Below are 22,748 nucleotides of genomic sequence, written 5' to 3'. Positions count from 1 at the left end.
CAGTTCCCGCCAATATCCAGCAACTTCGCACAGTCATTGAAAAGGAGTGAGACAACATTCCACAGGCCACAATCAACAGCCTGATCAACTCTATGCGAAGGATATGTCTCACACTGCATGAGGCAAATGGTGGTCACACCAGACACTGACTGATTTTCTGATCCACGCCCATACTCTGTGTCTGTGACCAACAGATGCATACCCGTATTCCCAGTCATGTGAAATCCATAGATTAGGGCCTAATTAATTTAATTCAATTAACTGATTTACTTATATGAACTGTATCTCAGTAAAATCGAAATTGTTGCATTTATCGTTTTGGTCAGTATAACCGACCTGTGTCTTCTGTGCAATGACAATATTGGTGTGTTAGCCCTCTGAGCTAAAGACTAGGCATTAGCCTTAGACACACCTCTTCAGATCTCAGGCAAGGTTACTAATCACATAAGTGTGGTTTACTGAACCACGTTAGTTACATATACCCTGTTGCAACATACTTGTTCATGGTCCCTGACACTACTGAATCACGAACACGTACATTATTTATATTTTTCCCAATGCTTTTCCTTTATTTTGTTTTTATAGCTAGGGCCAGGTGTGGATCAACGGTTTCAACCTGGGCCGCTACTGGCCCACTTCGGCCCACAGTTCACCTTGTACGTGCCCGTTAGCATCCTGAGCACGACCGCACCCAACAACGTGACCGTCCTGAAGCTGGAGGGGGACCCATGCACCCCCTGGCCTTGTACGGTCACGGTCACCTTTTGGAATGCACTTAACATTTGAATGACGTTTAGATTAGCCTATAATTTCAACTAATCGCAGGTTCCTTGAACCATTTACCCGCTAGTGCACTGACTTTGCATATCTGGGTTGATTGCTTTCAAAGTAGCTGGCAAGCAACATTTCAAACTCTGCTTAGCTGACATTAACTATCACAGTTGATCTACTGCATGCCATAGAAATTAAAAACGTAAATGTATATTAGAATGACCTCTTTTCCCCTGTGTATTCATTTTAATCGAGAAGTAGACCTTTTCAACTTTGGCAAAGCGTCAAATCAATGCACTGTGTTCGTAACATATTCTAGTTTTGTGAACAGAAAAAGAAAAGCTGAATGTCGGCACAGTTTCACATAGTTTCATCCCCTTACGCTACCCCAGACTGGACTTCCTCTCACTACCATATATTTTGTGGTGAGAACATTCTAAAGGGATGCTTCAGCGTTATAGCCCCTGTGAAGTGTCAGGGTTACCCCTTCTGTCTGTGGTTGATCTAGCCATATAAATTAATCAATTAAGCCATATAAATTATGCAAATTAAGCCATATAAATGAATAACATAAATGTGCATTAGAATGTCCTCTTATGCTCTCTGTATTCATTTTCATCGCGATGTAGGCCTTTTCATTTTATACACCCAGCAACATCACTTGACTAGAGGACAAAGATTGGCAGTCACGTTGTTGCCAACCTTGTGCCATCACCTGATAAATCACCCCTTCACCATAAAAAGCTGAAACTGTAACAGAACAGTTACATGACTGCAATGAAATTATACCAATTGCTCTCAAGATGCGTTCCCTCAGACAACTATCTCTCTAAAGTCACTTTGATGTAGCCATAAAAAAACAGCACACTGACTGCATGGCTCCCCCGGATTTAAAACTACTATATGTGACCCTTACTTTGTTTAAATCTCTGTCAGCTTGGAGTGCCGCAGACCTTCAGTGTGGACTACAAGAACGACTGCTTCCGTAAGGATGGGGAAGAGCTCCGCTACATCTCCGGTAGCATCCACTACAACAGGATCCCCAGGGCCTACTGGAAAGACAGGCTACTCAAGATGTATATGGCCGGACTGAACGCCATTCAGACGTATGTAGACTTAGCCTGACGACTCACACTAAGTTATTTAGCTGCTCTGTCGTTCGCTACATACTTTAGTCTGAGACTGCCATCATTGAAGTTGTTTGTGGTGAAGAGGGGCGTTGTACAAAACAATGTCATCAGCGATTGGATCGTCTCTAACCAATCAGAGTATCAATCTGCCTCTTTACCCACGTGTTCTGGCTCTGGCCCAACCCATTGGTTTCTGGACCAATCAAACGGCCCAGAATGTGTTCACATTCGGTGAACGGTTGGGAGGTATACTCAGATCCAGACTCATTGTGGAGAAGAAACTTACGTCCGTAGGCTTGGAGTAGCGTTTAGCCGGAGCAAGGAGTCTGGGTAGCCAGGCAGACTGGCCACTATGTCATAAATACACTGAATGCCAACCAGTTAGATCAGTGTCTTAAATGTTCCTTCTAGTTTTCAGTTAGTCATTTCAGTGGCCAATTGGTACATAGAATTGATGTTGATCAAGTAATTCAAAGATAGAGCCATTTAGTCACATCACCTCCAAATGTTGATAACCCAACAGAATTCCTTTGTTGGGCCGTAAACCTCAGACAGAGCTATGATTTACCATCCGGTGGTATGGACTTAAATAGTACTTCATTTTCCATTTTGGTTGAAAAATGACATTTGACATTCCAGGTACGTCCCCTGGAATTTCCACGAGCCCTCCTCGGATCAGTACAACTTCAGTGGGGACAGGGATCTGTAAACAATTGTTTTATGATTAATATACAAGTTGATGATATGATGTGTAATAATGTTGGCAAATTGTGCCTGTATTTCAAGTTGTTTACGGAAGACGATCAGTCAGAATGTAGTAACGGCACTTCTACATCAGCCGTGTATTTCTTGACGGACTGTGTGATAATTTGCCAATTTCATGACCTGGTCTTTAGGGGGGCTTGCCTGCCTGGCTGCTCCACAAGAAAGACATTGTCCTGCGTTCCTCAGACTCATGTCACGTTCGTCGACTGAAGACACGGACCAAGGCGCAGCGTGGTAAGCGTACATTCTTTATTTCGTACACAACACACGAACAAAATAACAAAAGGAACGATACGTGAAGTCCTAGGTTAACACCAAAACAAACCTATACGGATCAAGATCCCACAATGACTAGTGAAAACAGGCTGCCTAAGTATGTCCCCAATCAGAGACAACGAGCTACAGCTGCCTCTGATTGGGAACCACCCTGGCCAACATAGATCTAACTGATCTAGAACGAAAACATAGAAAAACTAAACATAGAAAAATCCACACCCTGGCTCAACATTTAAGAGTCCCCAGAGCCAGGGCGTGACAGTACCCCCCCCAAAGGCGCGGACTGCGACCGCGCCACACAAACACAAGAGGGTAGGGGCCGGGTGGGCATTCCGCCTCGGAGGCGGATCCGGCTCCGGGCGTGACCACCACCTTTTCTCCACCTCCCCGTTGCGCCCCTGGTCTGGTCCCGCTGACTGGAGCTGGACTGGACACCGGTGGAGCGGATTGCTCTGGCTCCGGAGTGGAGCAGCTGACCGGTGCCGGACCAGGCATCGGTGGAACAGGCACGGGCCGTGCTGGACTGGACACAAACACCACTGGCTTGGTGCGGGGATCAGGAACGGGCTGACGACGCGCATCACTGGCTTGGTGCGGGGAGCAGGAACGGGCCGGACAGGGCTGACGACGCGCACCACTGGCTTGGTGCGGGGAGCAGGAACGGGCCGGACTGGGCTGACGACGCGCACCACTGGCTTGGTGCGGGGAGCAGGAACAGGCCGGACCGGGCTGACGACGCGCACCACTGGCTTGGTGCGGGGAGCAGGAACAGGCCGGACCGGGCTGACGACGCGCACCACTGGCTTGGTGTGGGGAGCAGGAACGGGCCAGACCGGGCTGGCGATGTGCACCACTGGCTTGGTGCGAGGGGCAGGAACGGGCCGACGACGCGCACCACTGGCTTGGTGCGGGGAGCAGGAACGGGCCGGACCGGGCTGGCGACGCGCACCACTGGCTTGGTGCGAGGGACAGGAACAGGCCAGACCGGGCTGGCGAGGCGCACCACTGGCTTGGTGCGAGGAACAGGAACAGGCCGGACCGGGCTGGCGACGCGCACCACTGCCTTGCTGTGAGGGACAGGAACAGGCCGGACCGGGTTTGGCGACGCGCACCACTGGCTTGGTGTGGGGAGCAGGAACGGGCCGAACCGGGCTGGCGACGCGCACCACTGGCTTGGTGCGAGGGGAAGGAACGGGCCGGACTGGGCTGGCGAGGCGCACCACTGGCTTGGTGCGAGGGGAAGGAACGGGCCGGACCGGGCTGGCGAGGTGCACCACTGGATTGGTGCGGGGAGCAGGAACAGGCCGGACCGGGCTGGCGACGCGCACCACTGGCTTGGTGCGAGGGACAGGAACAGGCCGGACCGGGCTGGCGACACGCACCACAGGCTGGGTGCGAGGGACAGGAACAGGTCGGGCCGTACTGGGAACATGCAACACTAACTTAGTGCGGGGAGCCGGAACGGGCCGGACCGTACTGGGAACACACACCACTGGCCTTGTGCGGGAATCAGTAACGGGCCGGACAGGACTGGTGACACACACCACTTGCTTGGTGCGAGGAGCGGGACTGGGTTTCCTTATAAACCTCCGCTCCCTCTGCTGCCTAACCAGTTCCTCTTGCCTTGACTCTACACTCTCCTTCTCCCTCATGACCAATAGCCCCCGTAACCTGGTCGCCTCCTCTCCTAGTCCGCAGATTCGCCCTGTAGCAGCCTCCTGCTGCCCCGCCGTCCATGCCGTGTGCCCCCCAATTTTTTTTTATTGGGGTTGCCTCTCGTCGGCGCGGTTTCTCCTCTCCTGCCTGGACATTTACCTTTGCCCATGGCCCTCTGCCCGCGAATATCTCCTCCCAAGACCACCATTTGCCCAATTGGGACATCGCCATCTTCTCCTCCTGGGCACGCTGCTTGGTCCTCTGATGGTGGGATCTTCTGTCTCGGTCGTTACAGGATGAAGACACGGACCAAGGCGCAGCGTGGTAAGCGTACATTCTTTATTTCGTACACAACACACGAACAAAATAACAAAAGGAACGATACGTGAAGTCCTAGGTTAACACCAAAACAAACCTATACGGATCAAGATCCCACAATGACTAGTGAAAACAGGCTGCCTAAGTATGTCCCCAATCAGAGACAACGAGCTACAGCTGCCTCTGATTGGGAACCACCCTGGCCAACATAAATCTAACCAATCTAGAACGAAAACATCGAAAAATTAAACGTAGAAAAATCCACACCCTGGTTCAACATTTAAGAGTCCCCAGAGCCAGGGCGTGACAACCCAGGTGTGTATTGACCGTCAGATGAGAATGCAATGCATTCTATTAGTATTACAATATAAGAATTGTGTTTTTATGACACCTAAATCCATTTGTTTCAGATTACATTGCGGCTGTTAATAAGTGGATGGGCAAGCTCCTGCCAATGATAAAACCCTTCCTTTATCAGAACGGTGGACCCATCATCACTGTTCAGGTGAGTCATGTTGATATTCAATGATTAATACAAAATTAATTGGGGAATCAATAGCAAAAGTTCAGATAACTTCATATTGTGCCTTAAAGCTCTACAATTCAATAGAAGACTGTTTGTCAAACATTGCCTCTCATCTCCTCAACAAGAGCCCATCTCTCTCTCTCTCCTCTCCCTCCCCCTCCTCCCCTTCTCTCTCTCAGGTGGAGAATGAGTTCGGCAGCTACTTTGCCTGTGACTACAACTACCTTAATTTTGGAATGAACTTAACATTTGAATGACGTTTAGATTAGCCTATAATTTCAACTAATCGCAGGTTCCTTTAACCATTTACCCGCTAGTGCACTGACTTTGCATATCTGGGTTGATTGCTTTCAAAGTAGCTGGCAAGCATCATTTCAAACTCTACTTAGCTGACATTAACTATCACAGTTGATCTACTGCATGCCATAGAAATTAAAAACGTAAATGTACATTAGAATGACCTCTTTTCCCCTGTGTATTCATTTTAATCGAGAAGTAGACCTTTTCAACTTTGGCAAAGCGTCAAATCAATGCACTGTGTTCGTAACATATTCTAGTTTTGTGAACAGAAAAAGAAAAGCTGAATGTCGGCCCAGTTTCACCTAGTTTCATCCTCTCACACTACCCCAGACTGGACTTCCTCTCACTACCATATATTTTGTGGTGAGAACGTTCTAAAGGGATGCTTCAGCGTTATAGCCCCTGTGAAGTGTCAGGGTTACCCCTTCTGTCTGTGGTTGATCTAGCCATATAAATTAATCAATTAAGCCATATAAATTATACAAATTAAGCCATTTAAATTAATAACGTAAATGTGCATTAGAATGTCCTCTTCTGCTCTCTGTATTCATTTTCATCGCGATGTAGGCCTTTTCATTTTATACACCCAGCAACATCACTTGACTAGAGGACAAAGATTGGCAGTCACGTTGTTGCCAACCTTGTGCCATCACCTGATAAATCACCCCTTCACCATAAAAAGCTGAAACTGTAACAGAACAGTTACATGACTGCAATGAAATTATACCAATTGCTCTCAAGATGCGTTCCCTCAGACAACTATCTCTCTAAAGTCACTTTGATGTAGCCATAAAAAAACAGCACATTGACTGCATGGCTCCCCGGGATTTAAAACTACTATATGTGACCCTTACTTTGTTTAAATCTCTGTCAGCTTGGAGTGCCGCAGACCTTCAGTGTGGACTACAAGAACGACTGCTTCCTTAAGGATGGGGAAGAGTTCCGCTACATCTCCGGGAGCATCCACTACAACAGGATCCCCAGGGCCTACTGGAAAGACAGGCTACTCAAGATGTATATGGCCGGACTGAACGCCATTCAGACGTATGTAGACTTAGCCTGACGACTCACACTAAGTTATTTCGCTGCTCTGTCGTTCGCTACATACTTTAGTCTGAGACTGTCATCATTGAAGTTGTTTGTGGTGAAGAGGGGCGTTGTACAAAACAATGTCATCAGCGATTGGATCGTCTCTAACCAATCAGAGTATCAATCCGCCTCTTTACTCACGTGTGTTCTGGCTCTGGCCCAACCCATTGGTTTCTGGACCAATCAGACGGCCCAGAATGTGTTCTCATTCGGTGAACGGTCGGGAGGTATACTCAGATCCAGACTCATTGTGGAGAAGAAACTTACGTCCGTAGGCTTGGAGTAGCGTTTAGCCGGAGCAAGGAGTCTGGGTAGCCAGACAAATGTAGACTGGCCACTATGTCATAAATACACTGAATGCCAACCAGTTAGATGAGTGTCTTAAATGTTCCTTCTAGTTTTCAGTTAGTCATTTCAGTGGCCAATTGGTACATAGAATTGATGTTGATCAAGTAATTCAAAGACAGAGCCATTTAGTCACATCACCTCCAAATGTTGATAACCCAACAGAATTCCTTTGTTGGCCGTAAACCTCAGACAGAGCTATGATTTACCATCCGGTGGTATGGACTTAAATAGTACTTCATTATCCATTTTGGTTGAAAAATGACATTTGACATTCCAGGTACGTCCCCTGGAATTTCCACGAGCCCTCCTCGGATCAGTACAACTTCAGTGGGGACAGGGATCTAGAACACTTCCTGCAGTTGGCCCAAGACATTGGTCTGCTGGTTGTACTGAGGCCTGGGCCCTACATCTGTGGAGAGTGGGATATGGTGAGAGAATGACTGTAAACAATTGTTTTATGATTAATATACAAGTTGATGATATGATGTGTAATAATGTTGGCAAATTGTGCCTGTATTTCAAGTTGTTTACGGAAGATGATCAGTCACAATGTAGTAACGGCACTTCTACATCAGCCGTGTATTTCTTGACGGACTGTGTGATAATTTGCCAATTTCATGACCTGGTCTTTAGGGGGGCTTGCCTGCCTGGCTGCTCCACAAGAAAGACATTGTCCTACGTTCCTCAGACCCAGGTGTGTATTGACCGTCAGATGAGAATGCAATGCATTCTATTAGTATTACAATATAAGAATTGTGTTTTTATGTAATTTAAATCCGTTTGTTTCAGATTACATTGCGGCTGTTGATAAGTGGTTGGGCAAGCTACTGCCAATGATAAAACCGTTCCTTTATCAGAACGGTGGACCCATCATCACTGTTCAGGTGAGTCATGTTGATATTCAATGATTAATACAAAATTAATTGGGGAATCAATAGCAAAAGTTCAGATAACTTCATATTGTGCCTTAAAGCTGTACAATTCAATAGAAGACTGTTTGTCAAACATTGCCTCTCATCTCCTCAACAAGAGCCCATCTCTCTCTCTCCCTCTTTCTCCTCTCCCTCCCCCTCCTCCCCTTCTCTCTCTCAGGTGGAGAATGAGTACGGCAGCTACTTTGCCTGTGACTACAACTACCTGCGTCACCTGACCAGTCTGTTCCGCTCCCATTTGGGGAATGACGTGGTGCTGTTCACCACAGATGGGGCTGGGGTCGGGTACCTCAAGTGTGGCTCTCTGCAGGGCCTCTACGCCACTGTGGATTTTGGCCCAGGTAGGCTTCTGAGGCAAATATCTAGGATCAGATTATATTTCCCAAATCACTACCATACTGATAATAGGGGAAATGGCAAGACAGACCTTAGATCAGTGTCGAGGGGGAACTGATGCAAGTCAAAATATACACAACAAAGATCAATGGTGATAATTTTTCTGTGAAATGCCTGGGATACTTGGTTAATGGAACAGGTATGATTTGAAGAAGCATAGGGGTGTTCAGTTGGTATGGTATCTATCTGTCTTAGATCTGACCGTGCTGTTGGGTGGTTGTTGATCATGTGACGTCTAACCTAGCCTATTTCCTTTGTTTGCCAAAACAGACGTGTTGACTCATTGCGCCTTAGAAATCTATGACTCATGTGTTATACCATCTCATCCAGCATTATTCAATAACTGTCTCTGTCTGTCTGTATACGTCTGTATTTGTTTAACAGGTGGGAATGTGTCTGCTGCATTTGATGCCCAGAGACAGGCAGAGCCCCATGGACCCTTGGTAAGCGTCTCTGTCATTATTTTCTTTTGTATAATTTTTTCCTCCACTCCAGATACAAACAACAACTTACAGACGCACACAAACAATAACTAGATGTTAGTGGTAAAAGTCCAACACACTTCTGTCCTCTCTAGCATGGCCAGATAGTGCTGACTGAATCCTGTGTTGCAGGTGAACTCTGAGTTCTACACCGGCTGGCTGGACCACTGGGGAGAGCATCACTCGACAGTGTCCACCGCCATCGTGGCCAAGTCCCTCAACGAGATCCTCGCCATCGGAGCCAGCGTTAATCTGTGAGTCATGGGTATAGACAGCGAGATGGATTGATTGATTTGAATGACAGACCTTTAAATTTAAAGTTTAGTCATTTAGCAGACGCTACATTTACATTTTAGTCATTTAGCAGACGCTCTTATCCAGAGCGACTTACAGGAGCAATTAGGGTTAAGTGCCTTGCTTAAGGGCACATCGACAGATTTTTCACCTAGTCAGCTCGGGGATTAGAACCAGCAACCTTTCGGTTACTGGCACAACGCTCTTACCCACTAAGCTACCTGCCGCCCCGCCTAAATGGTAGATAAAGTAATAATTAGATCACCAACCAACAATGATTGATAGGAATATGTGTTGACATCATCACACATGAAACATTTAACATCAAAAAGGCACAGAGGATTTTTCAGCTGTTGACAACTAGTTATAAACCTCTCTCTCTGCAGATACATGTTTATTGGAGGAACCAATTTTGGATACTGGAATGGTGAGTCAAATTGTTCAATGATCCCATATTCTCTAGCGCTCTATTGCAGAACCCAATCTATTTCACTTTATTTGTGTTTGGCCATGATGTGAAGATTAGTTTATTTAAGTGAAATTGCCCAAGAAGCCGGTGTTTGGAGGATATATTGGCACGGGTGTTGTTAGGCCCGAGACGTTAGTCCAGTCAGATGGAACAGAGTAAATAGGCATTTTAACGTCATAGATTTAGCCGGTGGTAACTTGTGGAATAGACACCGGCTGGAATGCGGTTTTAACTAATTCAGGATTAGACCCACCCGTTGTATAAAATCACGTTTGTCTCTTCATACTCTCAGGTGCCAATAGCCCCTATGCCCCCCAGCCTACTAGTTATGACTATGACGCTCCGCTCACTGAGGCAGGAGACCTCACTGACAAATATTTTGCCATCCAGGATGTCATCAAAATGGTTGGTAACAGAGATATCACACTACATGTCATACATACAATATGTTTGATTAGATTATGCTTTCTCGTGATTTTTATAGCAAAAGTTTCTATGGTCAGCATTTTAGTACCCTGACTTCTTATAAGCTTGACATGGGTAGTAATTAAAGGTAAATCGGTCAGTTTTACAAATGATTACCTAATGATGTCATATCCATCTGTATTTTCCCTCAACAGTATCGGAAGATACCAGAGGGACCCGTGCCTCCATCAACACCTAAATATGCCTACGGAGCTGTGCCAATGAAGAAGGTAGATCATCTTCAGACATTAAACATTTGAGTTAACATTTTTATCAACGTTTATTTGTCATATGCACGGATTAAAGAGAAGTGTACACAGTACAATGGAATGCAAGAAAAGGCACTGCTGAGATTTGAACTCAGGATCTCCTGTTTACTAGACAGGCGCTTTAACCAACTAAGCCACAGCACCGGATAGAAATGTCTTGACTTTGACCTTACTTTGTTGACACATTGCACACAGTGTGGAGAAGTGTTGCAATATTTACATTTTAACATTTTAGTCATTTAGCAGACACTCTTATCCAGAGCAACTTACAGTTAGTGCATTCATCTTAAGACAGCTAGGTGGGACAACCACATATCAAAGGCATAGAAAGTACATTTTCCCTCAATAACGAAGCTATCAGTAGAGTCAGAGCTAGAAGGGTGGGTGGTGGGGAGGGTTAAGTGCAAGTTCTGGTTAAGTAATTGTATTATTAAAAAATACATTGTATCATAGGCATATCATAATACACTAAAAGAAAATTTATATTTTCTCTTTTTCCTCTTGTGTTGATTGAGCATGGAGTGTACACCGTGTAGAATATAATCCAGTATATTCCAACAGAATGTGTTTCTTTCTGCCTCCTCAGCTTCACACAGTAGTCGATGCTCTAGACATACTTTCCTTCTCCGGTCCGGTGAAAAGCCTCTACCCGTTGACCTTCATTGAGATGAACCAAGTACGTCCACAAGCTCAATGTCGGTCTGTCCTTTTCTACACTAAGTGTAAGCAGCTATGGTTGTTATGATCCAAAATGGCTGAGAGGCTTTGCTCGCTTGATTTGTTTTCTCTCCAAAAGCCGTTTGGGTTCGTCCTCTATCGGACCAAGCTGCCTGTGGACTGCAGTAAGCCCACCCCTCTCTCCTCACCACTGAATGGAGTCCATGATCGGGCATATGTATCAGTCGACGGGGTGAGTTAGTCATCAAAACTTCCCCTGCAATTCATTTGGTTTGCTGCAAGTTAACATGTTGGTGCTCAATAATGGTCAATGGTCACAAATTCTTGTCCAAGGAGGACGGGTTCTTGTCCCGGGCTCAGCACTAGAACACCCAATTTAGACCTTGATTAGTGAAATCTGTGTTGTAGTGCTGGACTGGAACCAAGACCTGCACAGCATGTAGGTCTCAAGACCCAGTTGGTGATCACTGTCATTCATACGATGTCAGACTGAGGCACTGATTATTATCTCAAAAGAGGAAGAGAGAAAAGTCTTCAGGTTCTTCAAAAAAAGGAAAATGTCTGTTGTAATTCAATATGGTCTGTCATCAGGTTGCTGCTGGGATCCTAGCGAGGGACAAGGCCCTGACCATTAATGTGACTGGGAAGGCTGGGAGTCAGGTGGACATACTGGTGGAGAATATGGGCCGAGTCAACTATGGGAAAGACATCAATGACTTTAAGGCAAGATGTTCTTTTCAACAGTTATTTAAAGCTGGCTCTCCTGAGTAACCACCATTAATACAGCACCCTTCCATTAGCTACTTAATTCTACAGAACCTTATTCGGTCCCACTGAACATTATGGGCTGGTTGCCTGGAAATAGATTAAGCAAAGTTCTGGACTAAGAAGCACTTTGTAGAATTTGAATTGAACCTGCTTTTTAGCCCACCATTAGTATTATTTTGAGTCTGGGAATCCAACCCTAAGTGTCCTATGCACACATACATGACTATGATGTTTTGACTCCCTCCTTCCCTCTCGCTCTCTCTCTCTCTGTCTCTCTCTCTGTCTCTCTCTGTCTCTCTCTCTCTCTCTCTCTCTCTCTCTCTCTCTCTCTCTCTCTCTGTCTCTCTCTCTGTCTGTCTCTCTCTCTCTCTCTCTCTCTCTCTCTGTCTCTCTCTCTGTCTCTCTCTCTCTCTTTCTCTCTCTCTGTCTCTCTCTCTGTCTCTCTCTCTGTCTCTGTCTCTCTGTCTCTCTCTCTGTCTCTCTCTCTCTCTCTCTGTCTCTCTCTCTCTCTCTCTCTCTCTCTCTCTCTCTCTCTCTCTCTCTCTCTCTCTCTCTCTCTCTCTCTCTGTCTCTGTCTCTGTCTCTGTCTCTCTCTCTCCCTGTCTCTGTCTCTGTCTCTCTCTCTCTCTGTCTCTCTCTCTCTCTCTCTCTCTCTCTCTCTCTCTCTCTCTCTCTCTCTCTCTCTCTCTCTCTCTCTCTCTCTCTCTCTCTCTGTCTCTCTCTCTGTCTCTCTCTCTCTCTCTCTCTCTCTCTACAGGGCCTGGTGTCTAACCTGACATTGGGGGCCGACATCCTCACCGGCTGGGCCGTCTACAGCCTTAGCATCGACCAGGCTGTTAGCCAGGGTCTTCTCTGGGAGATGGCCTCTAGGGAGGCTGGTCCTCCACCACCCTCATCCCTCTCCGTCCCCTCCTTCTATGGGGGTACCTTCGTCATCCCCGGTGGCATCCCAGATCTGCCCCAGGACACCTACATCCAGTTCCCAGACTGGAGAAAGGTGGGGTTTTACCTTTTAAGTAGATTTTAATTGTTTGTTGAATGGCTCTATTGTATGTTGTTCCCGAGCAGGGACCACAACTGCAAATGACCTTATAGATAATGTGACTGACTAGTCAACTGCAAATGGCCTTATAGCTAATGTAACTGACCTGTGTCATCTGTGCGCTGACAAGACTGTTGTGTTAGCCCTCTGAGCTAAAGCCTAGGCATTAGCCTTAGACACACCTCTTCATATCTCAGGCAAGGTTACTCATCACGTAAGCGTGGTTTGCTGAACTCGTTAGTTTCACATACCCTGGTGCAACATACAACTTGTTCATGGTCCCTGACACTACTGAATCCCGAACACGTACATTATTTCTAGTCTTTTTTTAAATGCTTTTCCTTTATGTTTTGTTTTTATCACTAGGGCCAGGTGTGGATCAACGGTTTCAACCTGGGCCGCTACTGGCCCGCTCGCGGCCCACAAATCACCTTGTACGTGCCCGCTAGCATCCTGAGCACGGCCGCGCCCAACAACGTGACCGTCCTGGAGCTGGAGGGGGACCCATGCACCCCCGGGCCCTGTACCGTGGAGTTCGCCAACACCCCGGTCCTGAACGCCACCGTTAAGTCTGACCACAAACACCAGAGGGCGCTGTTCCATAAAGAGGATCTCTTATGATGAGCACTGATCAAAAATGCACTTTACTGTATGTATCTGGAAGTGATCTATTTTGCACTGATCATTTTAAATGTTTGTAATTTAATCACGGGTGGCTGTACCTCTAATATTACCTCTGACTATTCAGTGTCTTAAAACCCTACATGACTTTGTTTACACTAGCATCTGTATTCAAAGGGAATTAAGTATGCCTCATTTGAACAGTATGTTTGTCTGGAAATGTACTCAAGTTCACTAAGGAAAATGAGTCATTTAGAAGTGCTATGAACTTGAGTAGTACTCTAAATGTAAGTTGAGGTCAGTGGTGCTCAAATCATGAGCCTGGAGGTCCCTAGTACTGCTGGTTTTCTTTTTATGTCAGGGCACTATGCAGCCGACAATACGCCTTTTAAAGGCATGTTCACAGAGATCACATTCATGGTAAACGCTGGCATGTCTGCTCAAGTGTAAATTACCTTTAAAAGTCTCTTATAGTGCACTGTGCTATAGCGCACCTTGAATTAAATCCTGCCCTATGTTGTGAATTGGGGAATCATGGTTGGGAAGGACGTGTGCCAAATGATCTGTGCCTTATTGTGTGCCACCTAACTGCAGGGATATTATGTTTTCATTGATTTCTGTAATGAACCATTGGGTGCGTCTTGTAAATGAATAGTTATTGTGTTCAGCTGGAACCCTGATATGCTTCTTTTGTACAATTTGATGATTTCAAATACTTTGGGATTTCCTTGTATTTTGGTTGTTATCATTTTTGTTAATTTGAATGTGTTTAATGTCCAGGCACAAACCATGCTGTACTTTTTGATTTATAAATGTTTTAATAAAATGTGGTGAATGCAATAATGATTACACACAAATGTCATAGTACCGCACAGATCTCAAGTTAGGATTTGAAATACAACCCTATATTAAAACAATCCAAATCTTAAACCCAACTATAGAACAATGAAAAGATGAACACAGGAGAGGAGTATATACAGCAGCAACACTATACACCCATTATTCATTCCATAAGCCTCTGTTGGGGCCGACAGCTTCTATAAGCCTGCTCTGTAGTGTTTCTTTGGAGAGGTATATGGGCAGCTGCAACAGAGAGTGACAGGTCAGCGCCTCTGGGAAATGCTTTTCGGAGGAGTTGAGAAGGATTTGGACCCTCATCCTGATCTGGTTCATACCCAGGATAGGCACACGGCCACAGCCAGTCAGGAACACTGAAGGGGCAAAGGTGGGAGGGGAGGGAGGGCAGTGAATGACAGAATATAACTTTATTCTCAGTAGCCTACGTTATTTGTTCATCTGTTACAATGAAAACGTTCCATACTTACGCAGGAAAGCTTTCTTTTGATCCTCTATCAGTTCCTCAAACACCTCCCAGAATGTGACGATGTTGGGATGTCCAGCATGGTACTCTCCTTCATACACAGTGTTCTAGTTTGGGGGACAATGCCCTCAATTAATATGGTGAAGAAATAGACACTTGACACCATTCAAACCATTTGGCAAATCAATGTATCAAAACAACATTTTAGCTAGGTTCCAGAACATGTTACATACCATGAATCCCAAATCAACCCCTAGAACACTTGTTTTTTGCCCTCTGATAGGCTAGGTGAAATCTTCGTCATATATTATATGTTTTTACTTGTCTAATGCTCTCAGATGTAGACAATTGGCTAGGGGTAGATTTGGGATTTAGCTTCAGTCATGTAGTAACAAAACATGGTTCTGACCTGTTTCAGCGTTTCCCAGTCGAAGTTCTCCTTCCCCACCATCACCCCCCTCAGTTCCTCTGGCTGGAAGAACTCCACCACGTCCATGTCACACACCTTGAAGAAGCCTTTCCTGAACTCTTCAAACACCTTCTCTACTGACTGGTTGAAGATGTAGTTCACATAGGTGTCAACAAACTCCTTCCTGTCAAAAGAATGACATACAGAGTCAGATATCCATTGAGTTGAAGCTAGTATAGGTTGGTGTCAATTCCAGTTGGTGTCAATTCAAGGAATGAGAAGCGCCATTTACTTTCAATGATGATTTTTCCATTCATACAATTACATTTCAGTGTGAGATGATATTGCCGAAATGGAATTGACCCCAACCCTGGTAGCTGTAGCAATGGGAAAATGTGTCATACGGTAAACCTTGTATTTTGTCAGTTGTAAATATTGCTATAATCTTACTTGTTAGCACTTGTGACGAGTTTTCCAGTTTCTTTGGGATCAAGTTCCACCGCTACGTTATCCCATACCACCTATTATAGTGAGTAATGAAAATAGTGAGGTAAATGAACAATGACAACACTGCAGACTGAGGGTATAGACAAATAGATGGGAGTGATCTGGGAGAGACATACACACTGATATAATATAATTTATCTTATGTTAAGTAATTCATACAGCTTCACTTCAATTAACTACAGATGTAGGATCTTAATTTGAGCCAATTTGATACAGCAGGAAATGTGAATTATTCTGTGTATTATCATTAATGGAATTTTTTTGTAGGGGTTGATACATTTTTCGTAAGGGCAAATCAATTCTGTCATTTTAAAGTGGAAATTACTAACTTTAGAAGCCTTTTAAAAACTTGAATACACTACAACTTTGCATTTCCTGCTGTGCGGGAAAATTGTCAGCAAAAAAAGAGTGATCAAATTAAGATCCTACATCTGTATTATGTTACATTTTACTTGTTCATCGATCAAACTGTTTGAAAGCAATACATACTGAGAAAGTAATGTCCATGTTTTCGACATCATCATCAGGGTAATCCAAGATGTACTGCAAACTCCTTCAAAAGCATTGAAAAAAAGATGTGACAATTATAAATCGGCAATCAATAAATCATGATGCATTAATCAATAAAAAACGATTTATCCAAATAATTAATAATTGCTTATCCACACAGAGCAAGTGCCCTGCCCCTGAGATGCAATAATATGCCTTGAGATGCAATTTCTTAGTCTGTCCTTGGTGTCCTTATAACAAACACAACTGCTTGTACCATAATATATTACTGACAAAGGGATAACAATATATTATGGTATGAACTTACCCTGCTTCAATGGGGCTAAACTCTCTCAGGTCCTCTAAAGAAGGCTTGATGTTCACCAGCTTCTTGAAGAAGGCCATGGGGAAGGGGAGGTGCACCATGTTGTTGTTGTTGTACAGGGCCAACCCACACAGAACCCCAAACAGGAAATAACGCTTCTCCTCCACTCTAGGCTGTTAGTGAGGATGGGTTGGACAAGAGACAAGAAATATACCATGAGTGAAAGTATAGGACATGCTGTTAATAACCTGTGAAAAATGATAGCTTAATATACAGTAAAGGGAAGGTACTGTGGTTTCTAGAATACAGTAGTAGGCTAGTAATACAGTAGTAATACTGTAGTAGTTCCTCTCTAGGAACATATCATTAGTGTTTCACTACCAGCACATTTGAAGCTATTTGAAAATACAATGATTATCGATGTAGAAATAGAATAATGTGGTGAGGTGGTGGAAAACCTCATAATCCATGTGTGATTTCCCTAAACGTACCTTACCTTTGCAGGGAACCAGGCTAGCGTCTTGTTGTCGTTGTACATGAACATCCCAGACTCGGGTACCAACAGCTTATCAAACAAATGGAGGAAGAAGTCCCTTTTGTAGACGTCTGTTAGCTTCGCATCCTCGTCGAAATACACCTGAGAGAGGTAAGCACTATATTTTGGCATATCCCTTCTCTGTTCAAAACATTGTCTCGTCATTGGAAAGCTATCATTCCTAAATGTAAAAATATGGACTTACCACAAGGGGCCTCTTGAAGGTACTGGGTCTTGCTACATTCAGTTGTTGGAAAGTGTCTTCGATGAGTGATGCTCGCTTCAGCCTCAGCTCAAAGAAAGCAGCAGGGGCCGCCACGGGGAACATGTTAAAAGGCCACATGCCAGTCCTTTGGTGATTGTTAGGGGGATTCTGCAATGCATACAGTACAATATTAAGTCTTCAGTTAGTGCTTTTCTAGTACAAAACAGGTATACATTTCAACCAGTTTCTCCCATCAAAAAGGTTCAGAAATATGGTTGGTTTCTTCAGTAGTGATGGTCAACATTCTAGAGCTACTTGGAATGCAGGCTTTTGCTCCAGCCCTGTTCTAACACACCTGATTCAGCTAATCAAGGTCCTGGTGAGCAGCTGATTAGTAGAACCAGGTGTGTTAGAGCAGGGCAAGAGCAAAAGATTGCATACACAGTCAGTTAGTCTCTAGTAGGGAGTTTACCCACCCCTGATTTATAGTATCTGCTGTATATTATAATACTATATATTGAGACGCAAGTGTCATTACCTGTGTGAGTACGGCGTTGATGTTAAAAACGTTTATCTTGCTCTGCAGATTCATCAAGAATGGGTAATGACAAAAGATGGCAGGTGTCTGATCCACATCCTGAAAGTGGTGTAAAAAAATACATATTTACAATGCATCTCAATTACGGAGCTCCTGTGTCTAATTATGTTAATCTGCACTGCAACTTAAGAAGGTGAGAAAGATTCTCTAGTAGGAAAACAAAATGTTTCCTTTACTCTCTCTTTCCAGATAATTTCAGGTAGAGGAAATCTAAAGCCTCTATTGAGATGCAGCCTATGACACTTTCTAAGACCCAAACAACAAACATCAAAACACCTCAAGACTGACAGCAACTAGCATGTTTAGCAATCAGTGACTGAGACAAAATAACTTTTCTTACCTGCTTTGACCATAAACGCCAAAGCTTTACATCCTCCGCTAGAAATATGGGATAGAAGTGAACCTCCTCCATACAAAAGGTACTGTATGGAACTGTCTGGGTCTCTCCAGATTTTTGGTTTGCCTTTGAAATAATATAGAAAAGTAAAATACATTTTGACAATATTTATTTATTAGCAAGTATTAGCTAAATATTTTCCATGTGTGTCAGCAAAATATTATTTAATCAAATCTCAGTTATTGTCTCATCGATTCTAAATAGGTTGCATTGAAATAACTGGCACCCTGGCACCAGATTGGTCCCAGAAGATGACTGGTCAAAATGGGAAAACAGCTTTATAAATGGATTGACAGTACGAGCAGAGAAGCATGGACACTGACTCTGTGGAGATGGCCGAGGACATGGAGCAGGTGTTTGACCCCATGGTCACGGGTGGGTAGAATATGTTCACTTGTCAGAATCACCGACAGGGCCTTCTTCCACATCCCAATGTGCTTGGTCATGACAGAGGGCTTCAATGAGGACCAGCAGTCACCTACAGGACATGATAACACACAGATTACATTATTAAACCATTTTGTGGGGGCATAGAATTTGCTCTACTTCACAATCATTCCAGGGGTACCCCCAAAGTGCACACATTTTGTTTTAGCCCAGCACTACCACACTCGATTCAAATAATCACTGGTTTTGTAAATGTTGCCTAGTCTAAATCTGCCAGACAGCGAATTGTTGATTAGTTTAATTTTGGGTGAAACATTTTAAATGGACGGCAACATTACCAAGGACCTGCAGCTTGTCGGGGTGCAGTCTGAGGATAGCAGCAGCAAGGGCTTCAGTGAGATCTGTCCTTCTGTGCCGTTTGTGAAGGACCCTCAGGAGCTCAGGGAGAACCAGGTAGACCCTCAAGCTCTCCACTCCAATCGGCTCCTCATACAGGGAGGGAAGTAGTGTGTGCTGGACAACAGCTTCAACCTAGTGCAATGAAAGAGGTGTGTGAATCGCCCCTCATTCAAATGATAATAACAACAATTTAGAAGTATTTCAGCAATTCAATGTGCAATCAAAGACACATGTCAGAATACATAGGAATAGGAATACGATTACATATCAATTCATAAATGTATTCACAAAATACCTCAGTCAAAACTTTGTCCTTTTTTGCCAGCTTCCGGAATGCGCCTTGGACGAGTGACAAATCCAGGCCAGACTGTTTTGGTGAGGTTTGGTAATCTTTGTCACAACTAATAAAACCAATAAATAATTGTCAATATCTATGCCATATTTAAACCAGCATTCTTCGATAATGCAATATTTCAAACATAAGTCAGTCATGTATTTGAACCAATATTAAAAACTGTTACCTTTTATCAAGAAAGCTCCCATTTAAACATGACGCAGAGGAAAACATTTTTTTGATTTCCCTGCAAATACAAGTTTGAGTAATTATTCAGTTCAGTATGTGACCGTACATAAACAAAACAAGGAAACAGCAACAACAGTAAATGATAGTTACTTATATCAAAAGAAAAATGTATGCACTCACTAACTGTAAGTCGCTCTGGATAAGAGCATCAGCTAAATGACTAAAATGTAAAAATGTAATCATACTTACTTCTGTACTTTTTTCCATGATTTTGAATCACATTCTGAGATCCATTTGTCAATGATTTCTTCATCTAATGCTTGTTGTGTCACTTTGCCCACACTTGACCTGAGATTGTTTGACCTTTCTTCAGACTCCTGTGAAGATGACAATGTGATGCAATGTATCACAGCAATGTTAAGTACAAAGGACAAACTATGTTCTGTTTTGTTAACTAAATGTTCCAAACCGAATTGTGTCCATACCTGACCAAGAGTGCACAATGCAAAGGAATGGTTTCCTCCAGCAAAAATGTGTTCAATTTTCTTGTCATCAATCTGGTCTGAAATGTTGACAAAAATAGTTCATGATCGAGTTAATGTTATTTCATGTTTACTTCATGTTATTTTAGTTGCGTATTGAAATAAATGAATGTTTTACCTGGCAGTTGTACTGGGAGGGGCACAGACTGATCAATCTTTACTCCATTTCCCAGCTGCCCTTGCTCTCCGCGCCCAAATGAGTAGATCTCATTAGATGGCCCCACACATGCTAATGTGTGGTGTCTAATGTGGCAAACGGACAGAGAAAACATTTCTCAAATCAACAATGAATTCTAAGATGAACATAACCAAACAGATCCTATATCACAATTTGTGTACTGTCAAAATATTTGGTCAAATCCAGATCATGTCTAGCAGTGGCGGTTTTACACGGAGGCCGGGGGAGGCCCGTGCCTCCCTGGAAATGTCCCTGGCCACCCCTGTGGCCCCCGTGCTGACCAAAAAAAAAATTATGAATTTATAACTATTTTACACGCGAGCGCCAAAAGCGGAACTAATGCAACGCTCTACACGGCAACGTTCTACACGGGTAAATTAGAGTGGCGCACCCAAAAACTATCCTGCCATCTGCCTGCCTGCCACGTGTGGTGCTGCTTCGGTGAATGAAAGCTCAGCAACTACTATTTGCAGGAGTCGAAGGTAAGCAAAACGATTTAATATCATAAGTGACTTGTTGTTCTTGCACATAGCCTACATGTTCCTTTTGTTCCTCACACATAAATCAAATCAAGTTTTTAAATGTCTGGTCTCGATTTGTTTAGAAATGTAATCATATCTAAGCAAACTCATCGAAGCAGAAGCAAATATCCAAATGTTAGTAGGCTATCCTTGCTAGGTCTACACAATGTTGTGATGTTAACCACGTAACTTCATCCGTCTTGGCTGTTGCATCGCGATAACAAATACATTTTTAGTAAAGTAATCAACAGGTTATCTGCCAGTGTTAAGTAGGGAGGGATGGTTAGGTAACAAAATGTAATGCATGCCCCTACGTTTTTTCTTCTTCTAATAGTTATCATGAAACGAGGAAGGGACATAAAGTCATTTTTTGCCCCAGCAAACAAAAAAGTGAGAGAAACAAATCAAGGTTTTGAGAAAGTTGAGGAAGAGGGAGATTACAGGATGCATGTGATGAAAGTGAGGGGTCTGACAAAGAGAGGGAAATTCCAGAGGGTGAGGAGGATGAAGAAGAGGGTGAGGAGGATGAAGAAGAGGGTGAGGAGGATGAAGAAGAGGGTGAGGAGAATGAAGAAGAGGGTGAGAAGCATGAAGAAGAAAGCATACAGGGACAGAGAGATGAACAGCCAGAGGGACAGCAAGTGGATCCATGTGGATCAAGTACTGCACCATCAGGTTTGTGATGAGGAAGGTTCTTACTATTTGCAAAGCAATGCAATTACAATGTAATGGTAGGCCTGCTGGGTGTCCTTAAAATGCTGCTTTCTGCTGTTAATTCTTTTTTGTGTCAATATGGCTCTGTTTTTTTAAAAAAGTAAATACTTTGCCTACATTTTGAAATACATGCAGATATACAGTAAATAAATGTTGTAGTTGTGCCCTATGTTTACTGTCCATCTTCTTCAGATATCAGCAAGTCTAAGTATGACGTACCAGTACAGCCGAACTTGAAGATATTCCCAACCACACTGATGGGGGACAGAAGACGAAGCTTCAGACCAAACTGGTACACTACTCATCCATGGCTTGAGTATTCTGTAATGACGGACTCTACATGTTGCTATGCATGTAGACATTTTAGCACACCAAATGCCCCAGACACCGTTTTTGTTTCAACACCTGGTTTTACAAACTGGAAAAAGGCAACTATGAGAAATGCAGGGTTTTCACTACATGGAAAGTCTGAACGACACAAGTGTGCAATGATCGCATGGAGGGATTATCAAAGAGCTGTTAGAACTGATGCAACACTAACAGATCTCCTTGACAAAGAACACACTAAACAAGTACAAGAAAATCAGGCATACATTAAAACAGTTGGGGAAGTGCTGTTGCTTACAGCTACACAAAACATAGCACAAAGAGGACATGATGAATCTGAAGGGTCCACTAACAAAGGAAACTTTAGGGAAATTCTTAACACAGTTGCTAACCACGACCAACTTGTTAAGAGAAGATTAACTTCCATTCACAATGCAAAGTACACAAGCAAGATCATCCAGAATGAGGTTTTGGGTTGTTTGGCAGAAATGGTTCGGTCTGAAATCATAGAAGAAGTGAAGAAAAGTGAGGTTTTTAGCGTCATGGCAGATGAAACAAAGGATATTTCAAAAAAAGAACAGATGTCCTTCACACTCAGGTACTATTACAATGGGGCCATTAAGGAGAGTTTTCTCCATTTTGAATCTGCAGAGAGGTTAGATGCAGCAGGGCTTACTGGAAAAATAGTACACTTACTGGAACGTTATGGCCTGGACTACAAAAATAACCTCGTAGGCCAAGCGTACGATGGCGCTGCCGTTATGAGCGGTAAGCAT

At 43.8% G+C, this 22,748-nt stretch overlaps 2 protein-coding genes across 2 annotated transcripts in view; one reads left to right on the top strand and one right to left on the bottom strand.

The window, feature by feature from the left end:
• Positions 1–14,441, top strand: part of LOC311112123 (beta-galactosidase-like) — a gene marked incomplete at its 5' end in the record, with an annotated part of 20,955 nt that extends 6,514 nt beyond the window's left edge. Inside the window, 18 exons of the mRNA XM_084155102.1 lie at positions 586–756; positions 1,708–1,789; positions 5,327–5,421; positions 6,617–6,786; positions 7,457–7,607; positions 7,813–7,873; positions 7,969–8,063; positions 8,272–8,452; positions 8,892–8,950; positions 9,122–9,243; positions 9,670–9,710; positions 10,045–10,157; positions 10,373–10,447; positions 11,073–11,162; positions 11,283–11,396; positions 11,756–11,887; positions 12,690–12,929; positions 13,341–14,441. Coding sequence (XP_084011228.1) covers positions 586–756; positions 1,708–1,789; positions 5,327–5,421; positions 6,617–6,786; positions 7,457–7,607; positions 7,813–7,873; positions 7,969–8,063; positions 8,272–8,452; positions 8,892–8,950; positions 9,122–9,243; positions 9,670–9,710; positions 10,045–10,157; positions 10,373–10,447; positions 11,073–11,162; positions 11,283–11,396; positions 11,756–11,887; positions 12,690–12,929; positions 13,341–13,595 — 2,247 coding nt within the window. The 3' untranslated portion in view covers positions 13,596–14,441. The remainder of the gene's footprint in view (positions 1–585; positions 757–1,707; positions 1,790–5,326; positions 5,422–6,616; positions 6,787–7,456; positions 7,608–7,812; positions 7,874–7,968; positions 8,064–8,271; positions 8,453–8,891; positions 8,951–9,121; positions 9,244–9,669; positions 9,711–10,044; positions 10,158–10,372; positions 10,448–11,072; positions 11,163–11,282; positions 11,397–11,755; positions 11,888–12,689; positions 12,930–13,340) is intronic.
• On the bottom strand, positions 14,436–22,748 carry LOC311112121 (putative E3 ubiquitin-protein ligase HERC3; the record flags this gene model as incomplete). The annotated part of the gene is made up of 18 exons (XM_084155099.1): positions 14,436–14,806; positions 14,921–15,023; positions 15,326–15,509; positions 15,776–15,846; positions 16,322–16,385; positions 16,650–16,819; positions 17,143–17,283; positions 17,387–17,554; positions 17,925–18,023; positions 18,325–18,447; positions 18,705–18,859; positions 19,107–19,299; positions 19,463–19,568; positions 19,689–19,748; positions 19,940–20,067; positions 20,176–20,252; positions 20,351–20,475; positions 22,669–22,748. 18 exons carry the CDS (start codon positions 22,746–22,748, stop codon positions 14,595–14,597), a joined length of 2,259 nt encoding a protein of 752 aa, XP_084011225.1. The 3' UTR covers positions 14,436–14,594.

The sequence above is a fragment of the Coregonus lavaretus genome (assembly GCF_964263955.1).
Source record: "Coregonus lavaretus genome assembly, chromosome: 38".
NCBI lineage: Eukaryota > Metazoa > Chordata > Actinopteri > Salmoniformes > Salmonidae > Coregonus > Coregonus lavaretus.
The sequence above is the reverse complement of the archived record's forward strand: the minus strand, read 5'-3'. Positions and strand labels throughout refer to the sequence as shown.